At 39.5% G+C, this 23,402-nt stretch overlaps 1 protein-coding gene across 1 annotated transcript in view; it reads left to right on the forward strand.

Moving 5' to 3' along the window:
- The window catches only part of zmat4a (zinc finger, matrin-type 4a), a 58,872-nt gene that overhangs the window by 14,760 nt on the left and 20,710 nt on the right, over nt 1–23,402 (forward strand). The window contains 2 exon segments of the mRNA XM_046842172.1: nt 11,009–11,098; nt 15,562–15,718. Coding sequence (XP_046698128.1) covers nt 11,009–11,098; nt 15,562–15,718 — 247 coding nt within the window.

Genomic DNA, 23,402 nt, shown 5'->3' on the forward strand with positions numbered 1-23,402 from the left:
AAAGTGTTCGCGCTTGTCGGGGCTTAGGTAGGACAAGGTAGATGGCTGATTCTAATCGCTTGGAAAGGAAAACAAGGCACACGTTCTGACATATGACTTAAAACATAGCAGGCTTATATGTTAAGTGTATGTGTGTGTGATCTTGGATTTAAGCCTCAACAAATCGATTAATGCTGAATGTAGTAATGGCTCTATAACCTAGCATAGTCTTTATTACTATTACATTTAGATTTCCATTCACAGCATTAGGCCGACTCATTTAGATTCATCTCCCCATAGAATCTTCTTCCATTCATTCTGTCAAATTTTTTACGCAATTTGAATAGAAATAATTTCACCATGCGTGCAACCAGAAACGATAAAAAGTTTTGACAGACGCCGTTTGACCATTTTGTCTTTTCATCTTTTACCTCGCCAAATACACACAAGATTTTCAGCGTCAGTAGCTATTATTTACTAAGGCCACGTCCACACTAATGCATTTTCGTTTAAAAACACATATATTCCTCTGCCTTTTGTCCCTCTGTCCACACGGAGGCACCGTTGTCAGTCAAAAACGGAGGCTTTGCGACGTTTTATAAAGCGGAAATGGCTCGGGTCGAAGAAGACTTTTATTCGTAGAGACATTTGTACGTTTTTTTGACTGAGCTGTTCGGAAATCACGGGAAGGTTCTTTCGAAGCACCAGTACAAGAGACGAGTCTTGAGGCATGCCCTTAGAGATGGTAGGATCAGTCGAGCAGTGCTGGAGGAACAGAGGTAAAATGGTGCAGTGCAGGGAGGATAAGGGCTTTTTTTGGGGGGGAGATGGATGCTCTTCAGACGGGGATTAGTTTCACATGGGGAGAAGGCGGAACATAGAGTAATAGTCTGAGAAATCTGTCATGCGAGTCTGTATTTTTTACAGACTGTACAAGCCAGGAGAAATTCCTACCTTCTGTAAAACAAGTAATATACAAGTAGTAGTATACTATATAAACATACAGAAGATCCCATTGAAATGGGCATGTTGGTAATGATTCCATCATATATTGCGAGAAAAGTTGATTTGTCTTAAGTTTTGCGCCAATCCAAGAAGCACTCGCTCATTATTACAGATGAAACTCGGAAAAGAAACTTCCGGCGACTTTTTTTTTCATAACAGACACAGTGTGTCCAATCTTGGTTTCTAATAATCAAAAAAACTCTTCTGGCGCACATAATCAAAGGAACCCCTATTTCCTTATTAGCGCTGTTTTGTCCGCGACTTGACGATGCGTGCGTTCTAAAGACGCGCCCTTCTGAGATCCCTTCCCCAGCGCTAATCAAACGCAATTACACGAATCATCCAGCATGAAAAGAGGAGTCATGCTGACTCATTTTATTTTTCAGCATTGACATTAAACAGCTATCTGTTGAGTCATCTATATAATGGAACATAAGCTTTCTAAGTAGGTTAGACAGATTTATTGGGATATCTGATTTTTTTTTCGGATTGTATCGGATGTTTTCGGACGTGGTCAAATGAGATTTTCCCTTCGTTTGAAATAGGTGACCCAACCTTTTTGCAGCAAGAAGATTGGGTTTAAAATGGTTTGGAAATGAGGAAGATTTGGAGTGGCCCAGGCCTCCTCACCTCACCTTTATCATTACCAGACTTTGCTAACATATGGATGAATGAACTCAAATCTATTGTAACATCTTTCCAGAGGAATGGAAGTTATTATGCGAGCGAATGGGGACTAAATCTGGAATGGGGACCTTCATAGACATTAAATGTAAGGTATTCATCCAATACCCTCACCAACTTCATTACTTAAATGACTGACAGATGAAAACAGTGTCGTGTTACCTAGAAACCAAAAAAAGTGCGAAAGATCGTCGTTGCCATCATCAGCTCATTACTTTCTTTCTGTTTTCATGGATAATGAACAGCCCATTAGAGAAGAGCTGGACTACTATTTCACACATTGGAACTGTATAGCGAGCTGCTTCGCTGCCTGCAGGGATGCTGAAACTTTTCCCTCGCTAATTACACTGACCCGATTTGTATTTTCAGTCGGTCTGTATTTTCTGGCAGTGTTTGTTTATTTATTTATTTATTTATTTATTTATTTTCTTCTCTTTTGCTGAACAGTTTGCTTTTGTTTACTTTCTGAATGGTTGAACGGTTGCTGACTAGCGGCTACTATTTTTGTTAGCATGACAGAGCGCTAGCATAGTTGTGATGTTTGTGATTCAAACTTCCCACACAGCACAAGGAAACATTTCTTTTTGAACCTCATCCCTGGTTGAAGTACAAACTTTTTCACATCGATGGAAAACAAAAGCCTTCTGCCTGTACCTGCGTTGAAGTTGTCATAAAAATCCCTTTTTAATACAGACTTATGCGTGTTTACTTCCGTAAAAACCTTGCGGGCAGAAAGCAATTCCTTTCCGTTTTGGTAAAGCTAATAAAAACTTCTTTTGAGGCTAAGTGGGAAACAAATAGAAAGGAGAGTGAGTGCTATTAAATGGAAAACGACCCCCCCAAAGCCACTGGGAATAAACAGCAAGTCCCTGGGCATCATGGTGGAGTTTTTCTATGTCCTAGACTTGCACAGAATATTAACCAAGATGCTTCTGCAAGCCTCTGTTTGAAGAAAGGTTCCCTGCTGGTTGTCTGTCAGCTATGGAGACATTTTGTTACTACGTGGAATTTATTATTGAGAAACTTTTTATTGCTTTTTTTGTTGGCTTATTCATGTGTACTTCTCTGATAAACAAAATGCCCTAGATCTAAAAATGTTCAAGATCTAGGTGAGCTGAAATATGTACTGTAGCAAATGTCCAGGTCCTTCATATCGAGTATCTTTTATGGCACCGTTTTCTTTCAGGTTGAAACACCAGGCGTTTAAAGAAGCCAAATGTCAAATTTGTGACCTGGTTTTCAAGGGCAACTCATTGCTTGTATCTCTGGCTATAAAAATAAGTGATATAAAATTAGAATAATAATTCTAATAAAATAATATATACCGTATTTTCCGGACTATAAGCCGCGACTTTTTTCCCACGCTTCGAACCCCGCGGCTTAAACAATGAAGTGGCTAATATATGGATTTTTCCTGGGTTTTTCCCTGTTTCACAAACTTCAAGCCAAAAAACTGAGCACCAAAACATTAGCCCAGGTGAACTAATGAAACTCTTTATATTAAATCAGATGCGCTCCCACTGAATTGGGCCGCACCACATCATAAATATGGATGATGTTCCTCTGACGTTTGACCTGTCGCTCACTGGGACTGTCGACAGGAAATGCGAATCATTCCTCATGCTGAAAACAACCGGGCATGAAAAAACTCACTTCATCTGTGTTCTGAGCTGCACGGCATCGGGAGAAAAGCTTCACCGATGGTGATTTTTAAATGCGTGACAATGCCAAAAGATAAACTCCTGAGAGAAATAGTTGTGAAATGAAGGAGGAAGACAGTGAACAATGACTTTCTTGGTCGGCTACTGTTTAGATACAAGCCGTTGTAATGCGTTGAGTCAGGGTCATGGGAGCTCGCTAACTCCAGTTGCAACAGAAATCATATAAGCACAGACAGGTTTCCAAAACTCATGCTTTTTTTTTTTTCTTGGCAACAGCGTTACGGGTTAGTCAAGGAAACTTGGAAATGAGCATCAGAAAATAATAAGGATATATTCCTCGGCCTTGCACACATGCAGCAATAGCGGAAAAATGCGTCCGCAGGCTATTCGCTCTGCTCTTAATGGAACAAAATGTCTTTTGTTAAAGCCTGTGTAAAGTTCATTAGTTTTAATGTAGACACCTGCGGCTTATAGACAGGTGCTGCTTATTTATGTCCAAAATAAAAATCTTTGTAAAATTCAGTGCTTATATGTGGGTGCGCTTAATAGTCCGGAAATTACGGTATATATTTTTTAAATCACTTTTTATTTGGACTTAACTAAGTAATAAAACAAAATGTATCATTATTTATCATTACATTCATGTTGGGAAATGTCCACTATTCAAATAGCATTAAAGCAACAATAAACTTTTAAATGCATGATTATTATATATTTTTTCTTGAATTACGTTCTAAAGAAAGCCTTCCATCTTAAATTCCCATCACGGACAAAAATGTATTGACTCTTCCAAAACCCGACACTTCTTTAGTGTCACTTAAACGTTCCCTATTAGAAACATTAACCAAAACCAATTGAGATTATTGGTTGCAATAATTGAGCAATTTCTAAATACAGTTCCTTGAGATTGACACGCTTTTTGCTCAGTTAAATGGTTTTGGGCAGGGAAATGTCTGTGTCTGGTGGTGTGTAAAAATGGTTGCTTAAATGGCCGTTATTAGAACTTCTTATATTGTCCTGATCCAAATAGCTTTCTGTTCACTATTCACTTCTCCGCAGTGGTGTCACGTTTTGGAGTAAAAGTACTTCGTTAATGTATTTAAGAGATGATTGGCCACTTTCTAGTTTTTCATTTATGATTTAATAGATGTATTTTTAAAAAAAAATTTCTCCACTCTATTTTAATCGGCAATGACCGTTAGCAATTACATTTTGCACCTCTGTTGAAGATGTCATTAAGGCTCAGCACTCCCCATCTGCTGAGTGACTTTTTAGCACTGCTGCCCTCATTTCAGTCTGAAAAAAAAAATCAATTCAGAAAAAAACTTGAAAACCTGCTTTTGTTGAAGTTGAATAAAAATAGTGCCCCCCTTTCTGAGACTGAGAGCTGCATCAAATCCCAGTCAGCTCTGAATATTTGCTTTTGCTTTATCTCGAATGATGTGTTTGTCCATTGAATACTAACGCTTCTTCTCCTTTTTCCAATCAGTTAGAATCAGCGAGCTACTGTCCCGTTTAAACCCTAAAAATGCTTCTTCTGTGACACGATACTGTCATTTAATTTGTTAATGGAAAATACCTTTTTGAAAGATTGCTTTACTACTTTGTCTTTTTGTTTTGTATGACTTCTTTAATTCTGGCATGTTCAATGTTTTTTTCAATCAACATACAGTATGTCTTGGACTCAAATACTCAAGTACAATTCGAATCAGATACTTGAAGACTTTTACTCTAGTTATATTGGAATTGTTGGTTTGTAGCTTGTAATGAAGTTTTACAGTAAGGTATTGATACTTTTACTCAAGTATGATTTTCAGGCACTCTTTACACCTCTGTTTATCTGTACCTTCAATTGGTTCTGCATTTATCGGAATTGTCAATTGTTTAAACTGATCTCCTAGTTTGCTGTGAACCCTTTATTTCATTATTACATTACTGCTTCTAGTGCTGGTTTATATTTACATCTCTGGTTACTTTTTAGTCCACCTACAAATTTGTTTTTGGATTGGAATGAAATCCAACCCAGGCCTTAGGGTGTTTTCACATATAGTTTGTTTTAAAAGAACCAAACCCAGTTCACTTAAAGTGAACCAGAAAGTGATCTAAGGGTGTTTTCACACCTAGTTCGTTTTAAAAGAACCAAACCCAGTTCACTTAAATTGAACCAGAAAGTGATCTAAGCAAATGTGAACTCAGTCCCTTTCGTGTTCACAATAAGGGTGTTTTCACACCTAGTTCGTTTTAAAAGAACCAAACCCAGTTCACTTAGGGTGTTTTCACACCTAGTTCGTTTAAGCCCTCCAAACGCTCTCGGAGCGGTTCAGTGTGTATATGTGAACAAACCAAGTGATCTCAGACCCCTTAAAAGGATGCAGAAGCGAACCGTACTCAGACCACGTACAAGTGAAAAAACTACGACAGAAGTACATAAACACACGTGATAAAATTTCACACAATTCTGGGTTCTGAGTTCTTATGAGGTTGAGGTGTGAACACGAAAGGGTCTGAGATCACTTCAATACTGAAGAGGACCAAAAAGAGAACTGGGTTCTCTTTTGAGTCTTTTTTATTGTGAACACGAAAGGGACTGAGTTCACATTTGCTTAGATCACTTTTTGGTTCACTTTAAGTGAACTGGGTTTGGTTCTTTTAAAACGAACTAGGTGTGAAAACACCCTTAAAGTGAATTTTATCACGTGTGTTTATGTACTTCTGTCGTAGTTTTTTCACTTGTACGTGACATTGTGGTGCTGTTCTGTTGTAGCCCCTTTCCTTCAGTTTTTGAGAAAACAGAAGAAATACTTTTATGTTTTTATTTGTTGAGAATAGTTGGCGTTTAATGCCATCCTCTTTACACATATCAATAAGTGCACAGCTCTCTTCATAAGACCACACGACTCCGCGACCTGCCATGTCAAAAAGTTTTGTGTTTCAGCAGTGACGGAACACGGCTGCAGGTATGGCAAGCCTCCAGGGACAATTGGCGAAACGAAATGCAAAGCGGACCGGGACCACATTGCTTTCACATGTCACAAACAAATCGAACCACAAATGGACCCACAAACGAACCGTACTCAGACCACCTCCGGAGGTGGTCTGAGTACGGTTCGCTTCTGGGTCCTTTTAAGGGGTCTGAGATCACTTGGTTTGTTCACATATACACACTGAACCGCTCCGAGAGCGTTTGGAGGGCTCAAACGAACTAGGTGTGAAAACACCCTTAGTCTGTGCTTCAGACATTTTTCTATAACTTAACGGATTATCTAGACATACCTTTCCGTTGGTTTAAAAGGTGCATCCTCATAGAGTCCCATTGGGTCTTTGGGGAAAAGATTTGTAGGGCATTTGAAATGTCAGTCAGACCTTTTACTGCACGGTGACGTTTTGTGACAAAAAGTGACTATTGAAGCTCTGGTGGTGGGGGTAACAGCAAGCGAAGTCTGGACGAATACAGCAGGGGTTCAGCTGAGCTTTAATGAATCTCATGGATTTTATTGATGACTTCTAGGAATACGCCATTCTGTTTACAGGCATGGTATTTTTCAGGACCACCACTACGAAAGTCGCAGGGATCCCGTTAGAAGGCCGAACCAAACCGTGTCCCAGCACCCCGAACTGCTGTCAAATTAGGCAGCCTTGATGTCCATTCATCTTTAAATTTAGCGGGGAAAGTGTACTGTCTTGACAGAGCCCAAACAGCTGACATACTGCATTTTATTACCTCTGTGGTCACGGTCCGGATACGGACATCACAGCAGGTGTGCGTGTGCTCTATCTAAGCTTGGAGTTCCAAGGAAAACACATATTACAACAACATCAGCAAAAACATCGAGGTAGACAGAAAAGAACAATATAGTGGAAAATTGGAGGACAATGGCAAAATGGAAAAGAGACACTGAGAATGTATGACCAGGACAAAATCACAGTTGTGCTGACATTATTGACTTTGGACTAGACTGAAGAAGGAAATCTATACAGTGATTTATACAGATGAATGTCATTCCCGCTACTCACACACACTCCTCGGAAAAAACTGTACGATTTAATGCATCTGCCTCAAGGATTGCACATTTATCACTTGCTTTTCCGCTTGCCTCGGATGCTAAAGAGCAGTTATTTGAGATACGGTTGCCATCACGAGCAAGGATCTTGCCCCCCAGAACGTATACTTATTGGCTATAAACTTGAATGAACCTGTTTAGTTTTGACATGGTTTGTAACTTTTAGTTGTATATGCTAATTGACATTAGACCAAGCCACACTCGATGCAATGCAGACCTTGGTTTTATTTATTTCTACACAGGTGTAGATGTGAATCAGGAAACAGGAATGATTCTCCAAATGGTTTTTCTGATTCCCTCAGTTTGTTAACCTTAACCTTCAAGGTCAAGGTTTTTCATATGACATTAAATCGCCGTCCTACCTATCTAAGACTCCCAAAAGAAAAGAAAAAAAACTTAAGTCATCTATGATGATTGGAATAGAAACTCCAGCTAATGAGTTCAATCAAGATTAAATCCCACACAAACCCACTTCCAACGGAATTCTGATCAATCCCACTCACTCCCAGATGAATTCTGACTAATCCCACCCCCTCCCGCATACATTGTACTTGGTGGAATTAAGCATTTACTCAACAGGAATCTGAATGTCCTTTGAGCACCAAAGTACTACAACCACTTATATTTTACATCTTTATTAGAAAAAAAACGCAAACATATGAACATTTTGAGTATGATGTAGGGGGACCTGACGGAATACTCCACCTGTTTTGACGAATTTTGTGTTACAAACATGAGTTCTTCTCCTACGATCCAACTGCTTCCATCTCTTTCACAGATGGATGTCGTCTGTAAAATGCGAGCGACAGGAGGTGGCTTTTCCTGAGTGGAACAGCCGCATAGGGGCCACCGGCAGATTTGCTGACTCGGGTTTCAAAGTTTCAGTGGCTGCAAAATAACTCTGAGTGGAGTCATGTTTTTTTTTTTTTATTGGTTTATTCAGGTCCTGCTCAAGTCATACTGTATTCCTGACACGTGCTTGCGATCAGCATCGATCCTCAATCAACAACGGTAACCAGTATGGTGTAAGGTATTGATCACCAACCTTGTTTTGGGATATATCCCATCCCTCAGACTTCCAAGTAAAGCCTAATCCAATAGACCTGCTTCGGATAATCAGACTTGACTTGCCTGATTGCTTCTATCATATTGATCTGCGGTATCAGTTACCTACCTACGTTGTTTCTCGGTACAACCCATCACAAAGAATTACGTTAAATTCCATAGACCTGGTTCAGATAATCAGACTTTATTCACCAGATTGGGTTTTTTGGGATTATGGTTAAACTCCATCAATGGTGTGAACCAGAATTATACCTGATGTTTTGCAAGTACCATTTTCACACACTTCCCCTTTGGACCTTGGATTCGAGGCAAAGCCGAATCATCTACCCAGATGTCCCAGAATTTCTTCTTTTGACCATGCCCTTTGACCAAAGCAAAGATGGCAGGAATTAACAGCGTTCTAATACGTATCCTGAGAAGACCGTAGAAATAGCAGGGGGCGGTGTCTAGGTGTCAATCTACATGGTCGATGAAGCCATTAAACCGATCTCGCCATGACAACAAAGGGTTACATTGGTACATCATGTCCATGCCTAGAAGGTCAAATCCCAGCACCACCAGTCTGCTGTTGCTGGGCCTCTCAAATGCTCAAACAAATAAATTAGATGATTTAACTCATTCTAAATGCTACAAACATAAATGTAAATAACACATCCATTGGGGCTCTATACCATCAACAAAAGGTTTGCAGCCAGATGCACTCCGGCTCCTGATCCGAACCTGGTTTTGATTGCTTCTTTAAGACTGCAAGTGTGATTGGAGTTGGGACTCATTAAACGTAATAACTTTGTGCACCTTTGTTCATCGGCTTTCGGGTTTCTTTCCAGTGGTGACATTATTTCTTGAGTGCTAGCTTTTTTACAATTCGAGTTATTTTGCAGCCCTTTTCCATCTCTCTCTCTCTCTCTCTCTCTCTCTCTCTCTCTCTCTCTCTCTCTCTCTCTCTCTATATATATATATATATATATATATATATATATATATATATATATATATATATATATATATATATATATATATATACTCTTCTTGTCAAATGGCTTGACTTTGACATAAACCAAGGGTGTGAATCGATTTTGCGTGTCGCTGCAGCCATGCCACATCCGCCTGAAAACATTGACACATTGGTGATCCATAGGGCAATAATAGTGGCTGCGATAATTCTTTTTTTTTTCTCTTTCTCTCCCTCTTCTTACCCCACCCCTCCATTTCCAGCTGTGCATATTATTCATTCGGTCCCAGTTAGCAGAACTAAAATCATTATCGCGGCAAAGGACAGTTTATTTTGTCATTTTCACAGCGTGTCCATTGATGTCAGCTGGATAGTTTCACACTTTGTAACAAAGAGAATGTCTGGAAATAGTGCGAGCCCAAAAATATATAAATAAAAGATAGGCGTGCTGTGATTAACCGATTTAGTCTAGCCTCATCATTTTGCTGTGAAGATCAAACTGCATTCACTGTAATCACCGTCTCGACATTCGTGCACTATGTATGAACCATTAAACTTAATCCTTCTATCCACTTTTAACGCTCATATTATAAACTAAATCTTGTATGCATTATATATATAATAATTGTAAAAAAATGTCCTAATTTTCTTAAAAATTCATATTTCAAAAAGATGTATATAATATATATATATATATATATATATATATATATATATATATATATATATATATATATATATATATATAATAGAGTCGTTTTTTTGTACATTTTTTTATAGGTGTTATAAATCTTTATTAAATGAAAATTAAATTTTTTTATTCTGAGACGAAAATTCATTTTAATAAAAGAAATGACATGTAATGTAATAAAATAAAAAAGCTAGAAATCCCTAAAATTAACTCTCAACTGTAACAATCAAAACCCTAAAATTAAATATAGTAAAATATATGTACGCATATAATATGCATTTTTGCTTTTTTTTTATTTCCGATTGTTGAAATATATCATTCACTCCCGCATCAGTGCTTCACATGATAATACATCATTCCACAGACCCTCGGTGGTGTCCTACCTGAGTCAATTCACCTCTTAATATCATCATTCCTATGCCACGGCTATAGAAACCATCAGTGTTAGAGAGAAGCGCAATATAACAGAGCGCTGCATCAGGACCAGGAATCTCATACAATGAGAATGAACATCATTACTAAAGCAAGAGACCAAATAAACACAATTCAACAAGTCTCCTTTCACTGTAGCCACATCTCTCATTCATCATCTTCAGCAGAAGCATCGATATTCACCTCGAAAGTAAATACACAAATAAAATTGAGCTTGTGCAGTTTGCTACCGATGCCGGTTTCGACCTCTGACTAGTGCGCTCTCTGACTGTTCAATCAAAAGACGTGAAAATGCTGACGTTATTGGATGCTATCTAGAGGGACTTGGAGTAAGCGAGTCGCAATCTGATTGGCTGAGACAATACGGATTTGAAGCTCGAGATTCCCACAGTCTTCATAATGAAGGGCTTACGGTTTCAATACTTATGTCAATCCCCTTTAGTGTGTCCTGACCTCGTTTTGTTTTTGTCCTTTGCAGAGTCGAAAACATGCGAACAAAGTGCGTCTCTACTACATGCTCCACCCGGTGGACGGAGGCTGTCCGGCCAAGAAACTACGGACACACAACGTGAGTATTATAAACAATTCTGAGGATTTGTATGCTGACTATAGGAAGGCTCTTGATTCTGATCTACATGCACGTGTGTTGAACGGTTAAACTTCCTGTTTTCCGGCTGACTGATCGTACAAGCGATGCGCACACTGAGCAATTTGAGCGTCATTCCGATTTTCCGTCAAGCGAGCGAAGAAAACGCTCCAAGCTCGAAAGGAGACAGAATGCAACTCGCGATATGACAGCGGGAACAGTGTCAGCCTGCAGCCAACAAAGGGTGAAAATTGGGTGGCAAACCGGAAAGCTGTGTTTCTACAGGTTTTTACACCAGTGGTGTTTTCGTGCTCTTTTTTTTTTACATGACCTTGCTGCTTTTCTTGACTGCTAAGGCAAATAAACGACTGCTTTGTTTTCCTTTCCCCAAAAACTTGCTCAGAATGAACAGAACACGTATCACCGGAGAGTTTCCTGATAGTTCAGCACAAAATACAAAAACAAACAAACAAAAAAGTGCTTCCTGACCGTAAACTTTTTTTCACTGAGGCATTAAAAAAACATGCCTATGTTTTAATTTGCTTTCTATTTATTTATTTATTTATTTTGTGCAGTTCTCAGCCTCCTGCTCTCCTCCCAGCGTTCCCTCAGCGAGCGACGCCTGCAGAGTTCGCAGATGCTGCGTTTAACATCCCATTGCCTCTAAACCCACCCTGAAAACAGCTCTCTCTGTGTGGCCTAGCGTGTCCCTTAAATGTTGATTCGAAACAGAAGCCCCTACATGCACGCATTACAATGCAATGAAAACGAAGGGTCCCTTTATTGTTGGCAATTTCGCATCCGAACGGTAAAAAAAATAGATCGCTTGCCGTCGTACTTGAAAGGGACCATTGTTTTCCGAGCCACCTTGAAAAAAAAAGAAAGAAAGTGGGATAAATGCGTGCCGACGATGAAGACGTAATGCTCAGGGCGGAATCGAGCATGGAGACCGAAATCCCTGCAGTGTTTAATCTCTATCAGCCATCTGTTAACGGAGCGCTTCGGCGGAAAATCAAATTTCCGATTCAAGTGGAGTCAGTGAGCCAGGATGCGATCGGTAGCTCGTGTTGTGTACTGGGGCGGGGGGCGCTAATCTAGCTATCAAGGGATTGAAATACAAATCGATGATGTACAATAGTCTATAAACAAATGAATGAAACCATGAAGGTGTGGACCATAAATTCAAAAATCCATCAGCTGGACCACCAAAAATTTGACGTTTTTGTAAAAAAGCACACGGTATCCATAAAAAGTATTGGGACCCATGCTTTTTTTTTCAGCCTAGTATAGGTTTACATTTTCTTCACACTTCAACTAGAAGATCCAAACCTGTTTCTGCACAACATTGCATTGAAATCTTGTGGAAAGAACCACATACGGCCGAAATAACTTCGGGTGTCCTAATACTTTTGGCGCTAAAACGTATCGTTTGAGTCGTTTCACTTTTTTTACGTTTTATTCGACAAATATTTTATCATTTCTGATAACGCCGGCCTCACAGCTTGTGCCAGGACATGCGGCATTCCCCAAAATGGCGGATTTTTGTTTATCGCAGTTCCAAAGCAATTTTTCGGTATAATCGCAAACAAACATAGAAATGTCTGAGGTAAATTTTCAAGATCCCAACGTTCTCCCAGTAGTTTTGTGTACTTCTCAAATTACTTTTTGTTTCGTATTACTGATTTTGTTATTTACGTTGCTTTTTTTTTTTTTGTTCAATGTCCCCACGGAAAGAAAAATCCGCAGAAAACTTAAAAACGTGGTAAAATCCGGTTTCTTTAGGACCGTGATGACCAGGTACCGAATACACACTGTGTAAAATAAATAGTACAGCATTGCAGGATGAACATTCTATCAAACTCCACTTCCAGTCCAACAAGAATGTGCATTACTGTGTACTTGGGCTCAGTAATGATACCGGTACCTCCATCACTCCCAGAGGATCTGTTCAAAACAAGAAAAACCGCTACAGCTCCACACTCGTCTGGTAAAGAGGACACAATTAGCATCCCGAGACGTGTTTTTTGAGCTGCCCGGACATCCCGTCTGGAGTTTAATTAGAGATCTAATTAGCGGTGTTCACATTGATCCGAACTTGGAGGAAGAGAGGAAACCGATATGCCGACTTCTCCACTCCGGTCGGGTAGAAACATCAAGTGCAATTTTTTTTTTGTTTTTTTTTTAACTGTTCTGTAGTGCGACACGTGGGTTTATAAAGGTCCCCAACCTTTTTTGCGCCACGGACCGGTTAAATGTCGGACAATATTTTCACGGACTGGCCTTTAAAGTGTGGCGGATAAATACAACAAAATAAAATGATACGACCATAAAAACTGGTATCTAAATGTAATGATAAACGTGAATCCACTGTGTTGTTTTTGGTTCGTTTTGCTCACTTGGGGGTTTGAATTTAGCGGTAATGTATTATGTGTTAGCGGCCGGAGCCCCTTTAAGAAGGTAGCGGATGGAGGTAAGACGTGACCGAGGCATCATGACATGCATCAAGAGTGAGTAATAGACAGATGTGGAGGAGAGAATCCGGTCATTTTCCAAAATACAACTGTTCAGAATCAGATAATAAATAAAATGGAAATAATGTAAGTTATGTATTTTTCCTGTGCGGCCCGGTACCAATTGACCCATGGACCGGTGCCGGTTGGGGACCAGTGTTGTAGAAAATGAACTTTCTCTTGAGGTAAAACACAAGTGTATTATGGAACATCAGGAACTTAGTCAGTGGCTTAGGACATAATAATCCATTATAATTACCACAGGAAATGGCAGAGACTCAAAACAGGAAGTTAAACATGAACAAAAAAAAAAAGATAGAATTAATTTTAGATAGTAAGTCAAAACAAAAGGCAACGAATGCTGGAATAAAAAAAAAAAAAAAGCAAAGGAAACCTTTTAAAAAAGAAAGAAGGAAACAAAACGTAAGCAGAAAATGCCGAAATGGCAAATGAAAGAAGAAAGAACGAAATGACATAAAGGGGAGTGGATAGATAAATAAACGGATAAATGAAAGGACGAAAGGATAAATAATAGGATGAATGATAAAATCATGTTTAAAAAGAAAGAAGGATGGAAGGAAAAGAAAAGAAAACGAGAAAAAGAAGAGAAATGTTCAGTGATTCTACACAATCTTTCAAGTATTTGGTTTGAGGCAGATTTTCTTCTTGCCTTTAACAGTAGGTGTGAAAGCAGTGACAGCAGTTACCCATCCCACTATATTAAACACACACACACACACACACACACACACACACACATGCTGGTGTCCTTGTACTGAAAGTGAACTTTCTGCCTGCGTTGATGTTATTCAGCAGAACACAGAATTGTGGTAGTGAGTTTGCCTCATCTGCATTGGAGGGTGCCATTATTTCTGCTCACCTAAAGACGTTGTGAAACTCTGATGTCGTTTTCGTAATTTTTTTATCCCGTCTTTTTTAATCCCATCTCATTTTTATTTTCTCATCTCATTTATCTAATCTCTAAAAAAAAAATTATTGATTACTAAAACAATAATGAAACAATATACACACACACAATTACACACACACACACACACACACACATTACACTACACTACACAGTATTATGCTGTACTGAAAATGAGCAACTGAGCCGTGTGTGTGCGTGCGCTTCTTATCTGTGCGTGTGTGTTCCTTTATTTGAAAAGTGTGTTTTGTATGTGTGTTTTTTCCGTTGTGTGCTTTGTCTGTTTTTCTGTGTTTGTGTGTGTGTGTGTGTGTGTGTGTGTGTGTGTGTGTGCGCATTTATTATTTGAAGACTTGCTTTGTATCTGTGTGTATGTGTGTGTCCTTTATTTAGAGGATGTCTTGCTTTGTGCCCCACAGTGTGTGTGTGTGTGTGTGTGTGTGTGTGTGTGTGTGTGTGTGTGAGGTAAACATGTGTTGAACAAGTCACAAGTTGGACACACTCCCTGTAGCCTTTGGTTCTTGCACAGAGCAGGACAGAGTGTTTAATGGCTTTCACACACACACTCCGCACAGGGGGAGATTTTCAAACACTTCACAAGTCAGGAAGTGCTAAATTGGTGCCCACTCACACACACACACACACACACACACACACACACACACACAGACCAGGTCCAGAAGTTGTTCCTAAGTAGCACTCAGCTTTTCTGTGTCTCTCGGATGTTCTCACTTATTCATGCTCAATGATACTATTTACACCGCAGTCGGATTCTCAACTATGATTGGTCAAAAAGTTGCTGATTCGACAGCTGAAGGTATGACAGTAGTACAGGTGTATGTTAAACACCCGTTCTGAATACGTTACCTTTCCTACAGCAACAGCTCAAACCCAGAGTATGGTATCTCACATTTCAGGTTGTTCTTCAGAAATCTTCAGGGAAGGAGTCTCCAAGAATTTGGAATTAAAGTGTGTTTTGTGTGTGTGTGCGTGTGTGTGTGGTGCAGGGCAGCGAGGAAGGTGATGTGGACAAGAACAAGTGCTGCACGTTGTGTAACATGTCCTTCACCTCGGCCGTGGTCGCGGAGTCGCACTATCAGGGCAAGATCCACGCGAAGAGACTCAAACTAGTACTGGGAGAGCAGCCTGGCATCATGGGAAAAGGTACAACACTCACACACACACTCAGAAATCTTTAGACACTGTATGGACAAAAAAAAGCTTTCTGAACATCCCCTTGTGCATTAAGTCCCCATTTTCTGTTATATTAAGGTCCACTCTTCTTCGGAAGATGTTCCATTAGGTTTTGAGATGAAGAGGAATGGGGGGTGCAGTCAGCGTTCACAATCATTATGTTCAATAGGATTGAGGGTCTGAGCTCTTTAGACCACTCAAGATCTCCCACACACTTCCAGCCCATGAGAAGAATATCTTCATGGAGCTGGATTTGGGTCTCTACAAGTGCAAGTGAAGGGCAAATTTCATGCCAAAGGCAACCTATACAATCGTGTGCCTCAAACTCTGTGGTAACGGTTTGTGGTATAAAAAAACAAAAAAAAAAACAAAAAAAATCTGTCTGGTAAAGTTGGTGTCCCAATACTTGTGGCCCTATACAGTATTATTACAATCAGTTCACAACTGTTGTTATGGTAACAAAATACCATTTCTGATATGTTGCCAGGCCGTGCGACATTCCCCAAAATGGCGTATTTCTGGTTAGTGCTCAATGCTAAGCGCAGTCCCACAGCAATTTTTCCGGCTGTTGGTGTCTTTTCTTAGAATTAGAACGACACGTCTGAGGAAAATGTTGATGTTCCCTATGGTTTTGCCTCGGTTTCGTGCAGCAGCACGGTTCTCACGGCGCTCAGAGCGCGTTTTGAGGCGAACAATGATAATGTGATGGATTTGTTTGGTAATCTGAACTAGGCTAAATTAGCACCCCGGATGTAGCTGAATTTCTGAATTCATTTTAAAAAAATAAAATAGAGATGTGACAGTTCTAATACGTGTGTGTGGGTGGATGTGTGTGTGTGTGTGTGTGTGTGTGTGTGCTTTCAGAGATATGAGATATTGCTGAAAGTAATCGATACACTCATCAGTGTGTCCTGCTCTTATTGTGTTTCAGCACTGAACAATAAACTTTGTGTGATAGAGAAAGAAATAGAGAGAGAGAGAGAGAGAGAGGTACTAAGAGAAGGTCATGAGCACCACTAAACACACTGTGTATGTGTGTGTGTGTGTGTGTGTGTGGGAGGGAGGGAGGGATAGAGGGGGTGCTAACACATCATTGTCTATGTGCTAGTGTTTCTGATCAGGTCATTGTGGGACATCTTTCCACTGTATGACCCACTCTGAGAAGGATGTGTGTGTGTGTGTGTGTGTGTGTGTGTGTGTGTGTGTGTGTGTGTGTGTGTGTGGTTCAGAGTTATAGTGCTTGATAGAAGATTTAAATAGACCCTAAAAAAGCCACTCAACTGGAAGCTTTCAACCAGGCTAGCCTTTCTTCTGTCTTTCTGTGAGTGTGTGTGAGTGAAAAGAGAGAGAGAGAGAGAGAGAGAGAGAGAGAGAGAGAGAGAGAGAAAGAAAAGCATTGCTGCAGTGTAGAATATTAAATGGAAAAGACTCTATATGGCCAAAAGTACTGGGACATTCCTGAAAGTCTGCACAACAGCTATTCAATTCACTACAATTTGCGCTTGCTCAGTTTGCTACAGATGCGGGTCGCGAGCTCTGACTAGCGAGCTCTCTGACCCTCCAGTCAACTCCAGGACTTAAAAATGGGAACGTTATTGGATGCCTGCTAGATGGCCCCAACTCGCGACCTGACTGGTGAAAGCGTTAGATTTAATTCAATTTAATGTACGTATATTCAAGGACGTGATTCTGATTCCTTGTTGGCCCTGATGGCGTGCCATTGGTCCTAATATAGATCATACACTACGATTCGTTATTAATCATACTATATCTACTATAGATATATAGATATATGCTTTTAATTAGGAGCAACACTATTTTCTATGTCAACGAAGGGTATTTAATGCGCAATGAAACTGAATCTACTGTAGTAATGTAGACTCTATTGTAGTAATTCTACACTATACTAATAAGGTTTGTTCTTTTCATTAGTCAAGAGGCTTTTATTGTCATTTCTACTATGTTATTTTACTACTATATTAATGTATCTACCGTATTTTCCGGACTATAAGCCGCTACTTTTTTCCCACGCTTTGAACCTCGCGGCTTTAACAATGAAGCGGCTAATTTATGGATTTTTCCTGGGTTTTTCCGGTTTCACAAACTTCATGCCGCCAAAAAACTGAGCCCCATAACATCAGACCAATGAAATTGCCGAACGGGTTCAGGTGAACCAATGAAACTCTTTATATTAAATCAGATGCGCTCCCAATGAATCGGGCCGCACCACATCATAAATATGGATGATGTTCCTCTGACGTTTGACCTGCCGCTCACTCGGACTGTCTACAGGAAATGCGAATCATTCATCACGCTGAAAACAACCGGGCATGAAAAACACACTTCATCTGTGTTCTGAGCTGCACGGCATCGGGAGAAAAGCTTCACCGATGGTGATTTTTAAACGCACAACGATGCCAAAAGAAAACCTTCCAAGAGAAATAGTTGTGAAAGGAAGGAGGAAGACAGTGAACAATAACTTTCTTGGTAGGCTACTGTTTAGATACAAGCCGTGTAACAGACACTGTCTTTCATTAAAGCCTGTGTAAAGTTCATTAGTTTCAGTGTAGACAGGCTTATAGACAGGTGCGGCGTATTTATGTTCAAAATAAAAATCGTTGTCAAATTCAGTGGGTGCGGCTTATATTTGCGGGTGCGCTTAATACTCCGGAAATTACGGTACTTTGAATAACAGTAATACCGTATTTACTCTATATATTTATATATATTGTGGATTGTATAAAAGTTTGTTCACCGGCTGCTTCACTCCGACTTCTGAAACTCCATAAAGAAACAAAGATGGAAAAAAAAAACCTTATATAACAGATACAAAAATGACTTTGATCGTCTCCTCTTTGATCACAGTTCCCTCGTGTTAATACCATCATTCCGGAAAGCGGCGAAACGGCTCGGAACACTCAATTTCCTCATCGCACCATTTTATTTTATTTTATTTTTTATGGTGTCCATCTGATCGCGTTCTGACATGTCGTTTTTTTTTTTTTTCCGTGAGCGCGTCCTCCGGCAACGTTTCGCATGTCCATTTCACAGAATGGCTTTCATAAACTTTGATAGGCGGGAAAAAAAAAATTTTATATGACCAATTTCAAATGCACACAATTTGCAAAGAAAAAAAAATTGTTCCACAAAAATACAAGACAAATACATTAAAGAAGTCTAAAAGAAAGAAAAATTCTGTATACTAGAAACTGTATAGGAAGCTGGTTATTCTGTTTGTAGTTTGTTTGCTGAAATCTCTCTAAAAAAAAAAAAAAAAAAAAAAAAAGTTGCTGAGCCTCCTGATTGCCTGAAGTGTCACTCGACGATTACCCGAAGCTCTTCAGGGGGAAAAAACTTCCTCTCGCTTTAAGAGACTCATTAAATTCCCAAATCCCTGACATGCAGGTGTCAAGGGATGATTATTTTATTTGTCCGAAAGCAGAGAGGTGGGAAAAAAAACTTCCAGGAGGTCATGCAGAGGCCAAGAGGCTGTATGTTTTATTGTATTTTCCACAGTGGTGGATAAAGTATACAAAGCATGTAGTTGAAAAGTAGAGATACAGTAGGTCGAATATGCTCTCTTTCAACTTTCTCTTGAGTAAAAGTGTTTTTCAAATGTACTTAAGTATCCAAAGTACTATGATTTTATTATGACTATAATGATCCTATTACCCTCTTGTCTATTGGGGTCTTTGCTCAATCAACTCAGTTTTGTGAAAAACTGAGTTGAATTTGGGATTAAATTGGGCTCCTTTTTTTTTTGTCATCCATAATTTTAATTTGGGTTCAGTTCTCCTTACTAAGGTAACGTCACCAAACTTTTTTTGCCCACGTCGCCTTAGCATAAATCCGCCACTGTCAAGCGGCAATCAAAACGAGTTTAAAACCGAGCGAGGGCTCGGCATTGATCGGTGACTAGCTGCGTGTTTTTACCAGTTCCGTTTTTAATCCTCGTAGATAGTCGTTCCGACTGATTTTGGAAAATGTAATTGAGTAAAATGCAGATACGTGAAAAAAAAAAACGACTTAAGTACAGTAACGAATTACATGTTCTTTCGTTACCGTCCACCACTGATTTTCCATATATAAAGAAAGTTTTCTACTACGAGAAAAAGAAACAGGGAGGAAGCGAATGAGAGAGAGCGAGTGAGAAAGAGAGAGAGAGATAGAGAGAGAGAGAGAGAGATCATTTGATTGACATTAAATCACATCATTCACAGCCTTCATTATAATATACTCTCCTCTGTCCTTGAACATATGGCTGGAAACTTTCATTTAGATCTAATCTCAGCTGTACAGTATGTGTGTGTGTGTGTGTGTGTGTGTGTGTATATATATATATATATATATATATATATATATATATATATATATATATATATATATATATATATATATATATATATATATATAATGTGTGGGGTTTTTTGTGTGTGTGTGTGTGTGTGTGTGTGTGTGTGTGTGTGTGTGTGTGTGTGTATATATATATATATATATATATATATATATATATATATATATATATATATATATATATATATAATGTGTGGGGTTTTTTTGTGTGTGTGTGTGTGTGTGTGTGTATACATAAAATCTACACACATACACACGGCCACAGAGTTCACTAAGTGCTTCCGAAGTGCTTTTTTTGCGCACAACGAGCCTCAGCGTGTGTTCTTCAGCCAGCCGAGAGAGAAAGAGATGGATGATAATACCTCTCAGGCAATTCGGGAATCAGCAGGTTTTTTGGCTCCCATCTGCCACAGAGTTCGGGGCGAAACCAGTGTGTCGCTAACGACGCCTGCCATTTTTAGTTTATTATTTATCGGGATCGCCGTTCATCTACCTGAACTCTTCACTGTGCTTTATACTGAATACTGGGTTTGGGAATAGCAGGAGACTTGGAAACTGATAAGTAAGGAAGTATTGCCAAAAGTATTGGGTCACCTCACCTTTTCTGCTATATGTGGTTCTTTTCTAAACTGTTACCTCAAAGCTGGAGGCGCTCAATTGTCCTCAATCCTCAATTATGGCGCTACAATAAGATTTAGCATTCATTTGAACTTGGAAACCCAAAACCTGTTCCAGCATGGCGATGCCCCTGTGCACAAAGTGAGCTCCTTGAAGATCTGTGTACATGCTTTATAGTGGAAGATCTTGAGTGGCCTGCAATAGAGCTCTGATCTCTTTCCTACTGAACACCTTTGGGATGAATGTAAACGTTGACTGCACCCCAGGTCTCCTCACCTACATGGCTGATGAACAGAAATATCCATGACCACACTCCAAAATCTAGAACCCGTCCCCATTTGGGTAACGCTGAGTGTGGAAATAAATCATAAAAACATCACAAACACCGGAGAGTGAGAAATATCATGAGTGTGTGATTGAGTAATGTCCATTCTACAGTCGTATACAGTAACTGCAACATGGGCTCTAACAAATTAGCTAAACATTTGAGATCATTATAGATTCAACACCAACTCGTCCATGCCCGAGCCTTTAAATGTTCAATGATGGAGAAACCACTTATGTAGAAGATTATTTTGATTATTGGTTACGAGGTTGTTAAATCCAAGGTTCAAAATCTTTGAGGTGGGATCCAACTGGAGCCTATACATCTTTAGATGCCTCAGGACTGGGGTTGCAACGGGGTGAAAAAATTCTGGTAAATTCCTGGAAACCATCTGGGGAATTTGTATTCCAAATTGGAAACTTACCAGGAATTTGCTGGAATTTTTGGAAATTTATGATAATTAATTAGAAGTTTGGGGAAGTTCATATAAACTGTATCACATACAAACATAATATAAACATACGTTTTTTGACTTTGATATAATTGTTAGTATCATTGTGTTGCACAGTAGCTTACACCCAGGGGGGCGTGGCCTCAGTAGCCCAGCAGTAAGTGTGCTGTGTGCATTTGAAATTGCATTAAATCTGGTTGTTTTAACCAAGATTATCCTAGATACTACATTTAAGTTCCTTGTTATAGGCTAGGCTATCCTGCAATTTGGTAAATTCCCAGTTTATTCCCATGAATTCCAGTTGATTCCCATATATTTCCGTTAATTCCCATGGAAAGTTTCCAGTCTGGAAAATTCCTGGAATTTTGCAACCCTACTCAGGATCCTCACAGGGTCGTCATCTTCTTTTCGAATGTCAGAAATCTTCATAAGTTGGGACACAATTGAAGCTAACCCAATCTCTGGATGCATCAGGATGGGTTCACCGGACCGAAATTTCGTTCGTAAAACCGTTCACTAACCGGAATGTTCGATAGCCGAGCCGTTCGATAACCGGGGGACCACTGTACTATAAATTTTGATGTGCAGTTGATCAGATGTACTGGAGCATAAGGTTATGCTATATGTTTTGTGTATGAATGGCTGAAGAGAGACGTATTTAATCAATGCTTAAACTAGGAACAGGTGCACAAACAAACCCATGATGCAGTTCATTAAAGTGGCTTGTGGGAAATGTAGTATGAAGTGAATTCCTGCTTTCTTATAAATATTAGTGTACATTCTGAGGTATTTATTCCTCTCATCATGCAAACGGACGTGCGCTGACACTGGAAAATCGGTCTGATTAATCAGAAACTACTTTATATTCGACAGCAATGTGGTGTACTACAAAAAGTACAAGAAAGTTCTAGAAAGATCTAGATTTTGTGGAGATTTATGCTCATTCAGCCACAAAGGGTGTTAGTAAAGTCAGGTACTGATGTAGGTGAAGTGAGGAGGCCTGGGGTGCGGTCAGCGTTCACATTTATCATGTTCAGTAGGGTTGAGGTCAGAGCTCAACCCGTGTAAAGCATATCTTCTTTGAGCTGGCGTTCAAGTGATGGGAGAATGACATGCTACCACATCTAAAGATTTGTACAATTGTGTGACTTTTGTCTATATAGTGCATCATCACTGAGATAATAAACTGAGCTATACTTGGCATTTCAAACGAAACCTTAACCATCAAATTGGTTTATATGTAAATCTTTTGGGCCCAGTAACTATGGAACAACAGGATTGATAAAAAAGTAGCTGTAAAATAGACAGGAAGGTGTCCTTCCATCCAAACCCCCAATCACCCTCCAGCTGACCATAAGGACATTAACAAAAACCGATTTGATACTAATGGATCCTTCAGCGTCCGAGGAGGCTCTGTGCGAAGAAAGCCAACTTAATTTGGGACCTCTGAAGGGCCATTACGGCAGCAGTGAAGCTCTTCTAATTCCATCGGGTGAGACAGTAGAGGAGAGGCGAGACGCCGAACGATGACAAATAATGCTCTCCCGAGAATAGCACGCAGCTTTTGGAAAGTTTTTATTTTATTATTTTTATTTTTTAACTGTATTGTTTCCCAACAAACATCCCTCATCTTTTGAAGAATATAGAAATAATGGAACTCGATGTAATAAAATGTAACTCGAGGAAGCGAAAAAAAAATGAATGCAAGGTAGATACAAAAATAACCAGTAAGAGCAAGTCACTGAAGCGATGTATCCCGCTAAATTCCACATGCTCTAGTACATGTGATCAAATGCACATTTTTTGCAAGTTAGTCAGAAAGCTAGTCTCAGGTGTCGATGATCTGACAGCATTTAAAGCAGTCAACACTTTAATCTTTTTATCATTTCAGAGAGGAATAACAGGTT

This window comes from Silurus meridionalis, chromosome 27 (genome assembly GCF_014805685.1).
Source record: "Silurus meridionalis isolate SWU-2019-XX chromosome 27, ASM1480568v1, whole genome shotgun sequence".
Taxonomy (NCBI): domain Eukaryota; kingdom Metazoa; phylum Chordata; class Actinopteri; order Siluriformes; family Siluridae; genus Silurus; species Silurus meridionalis.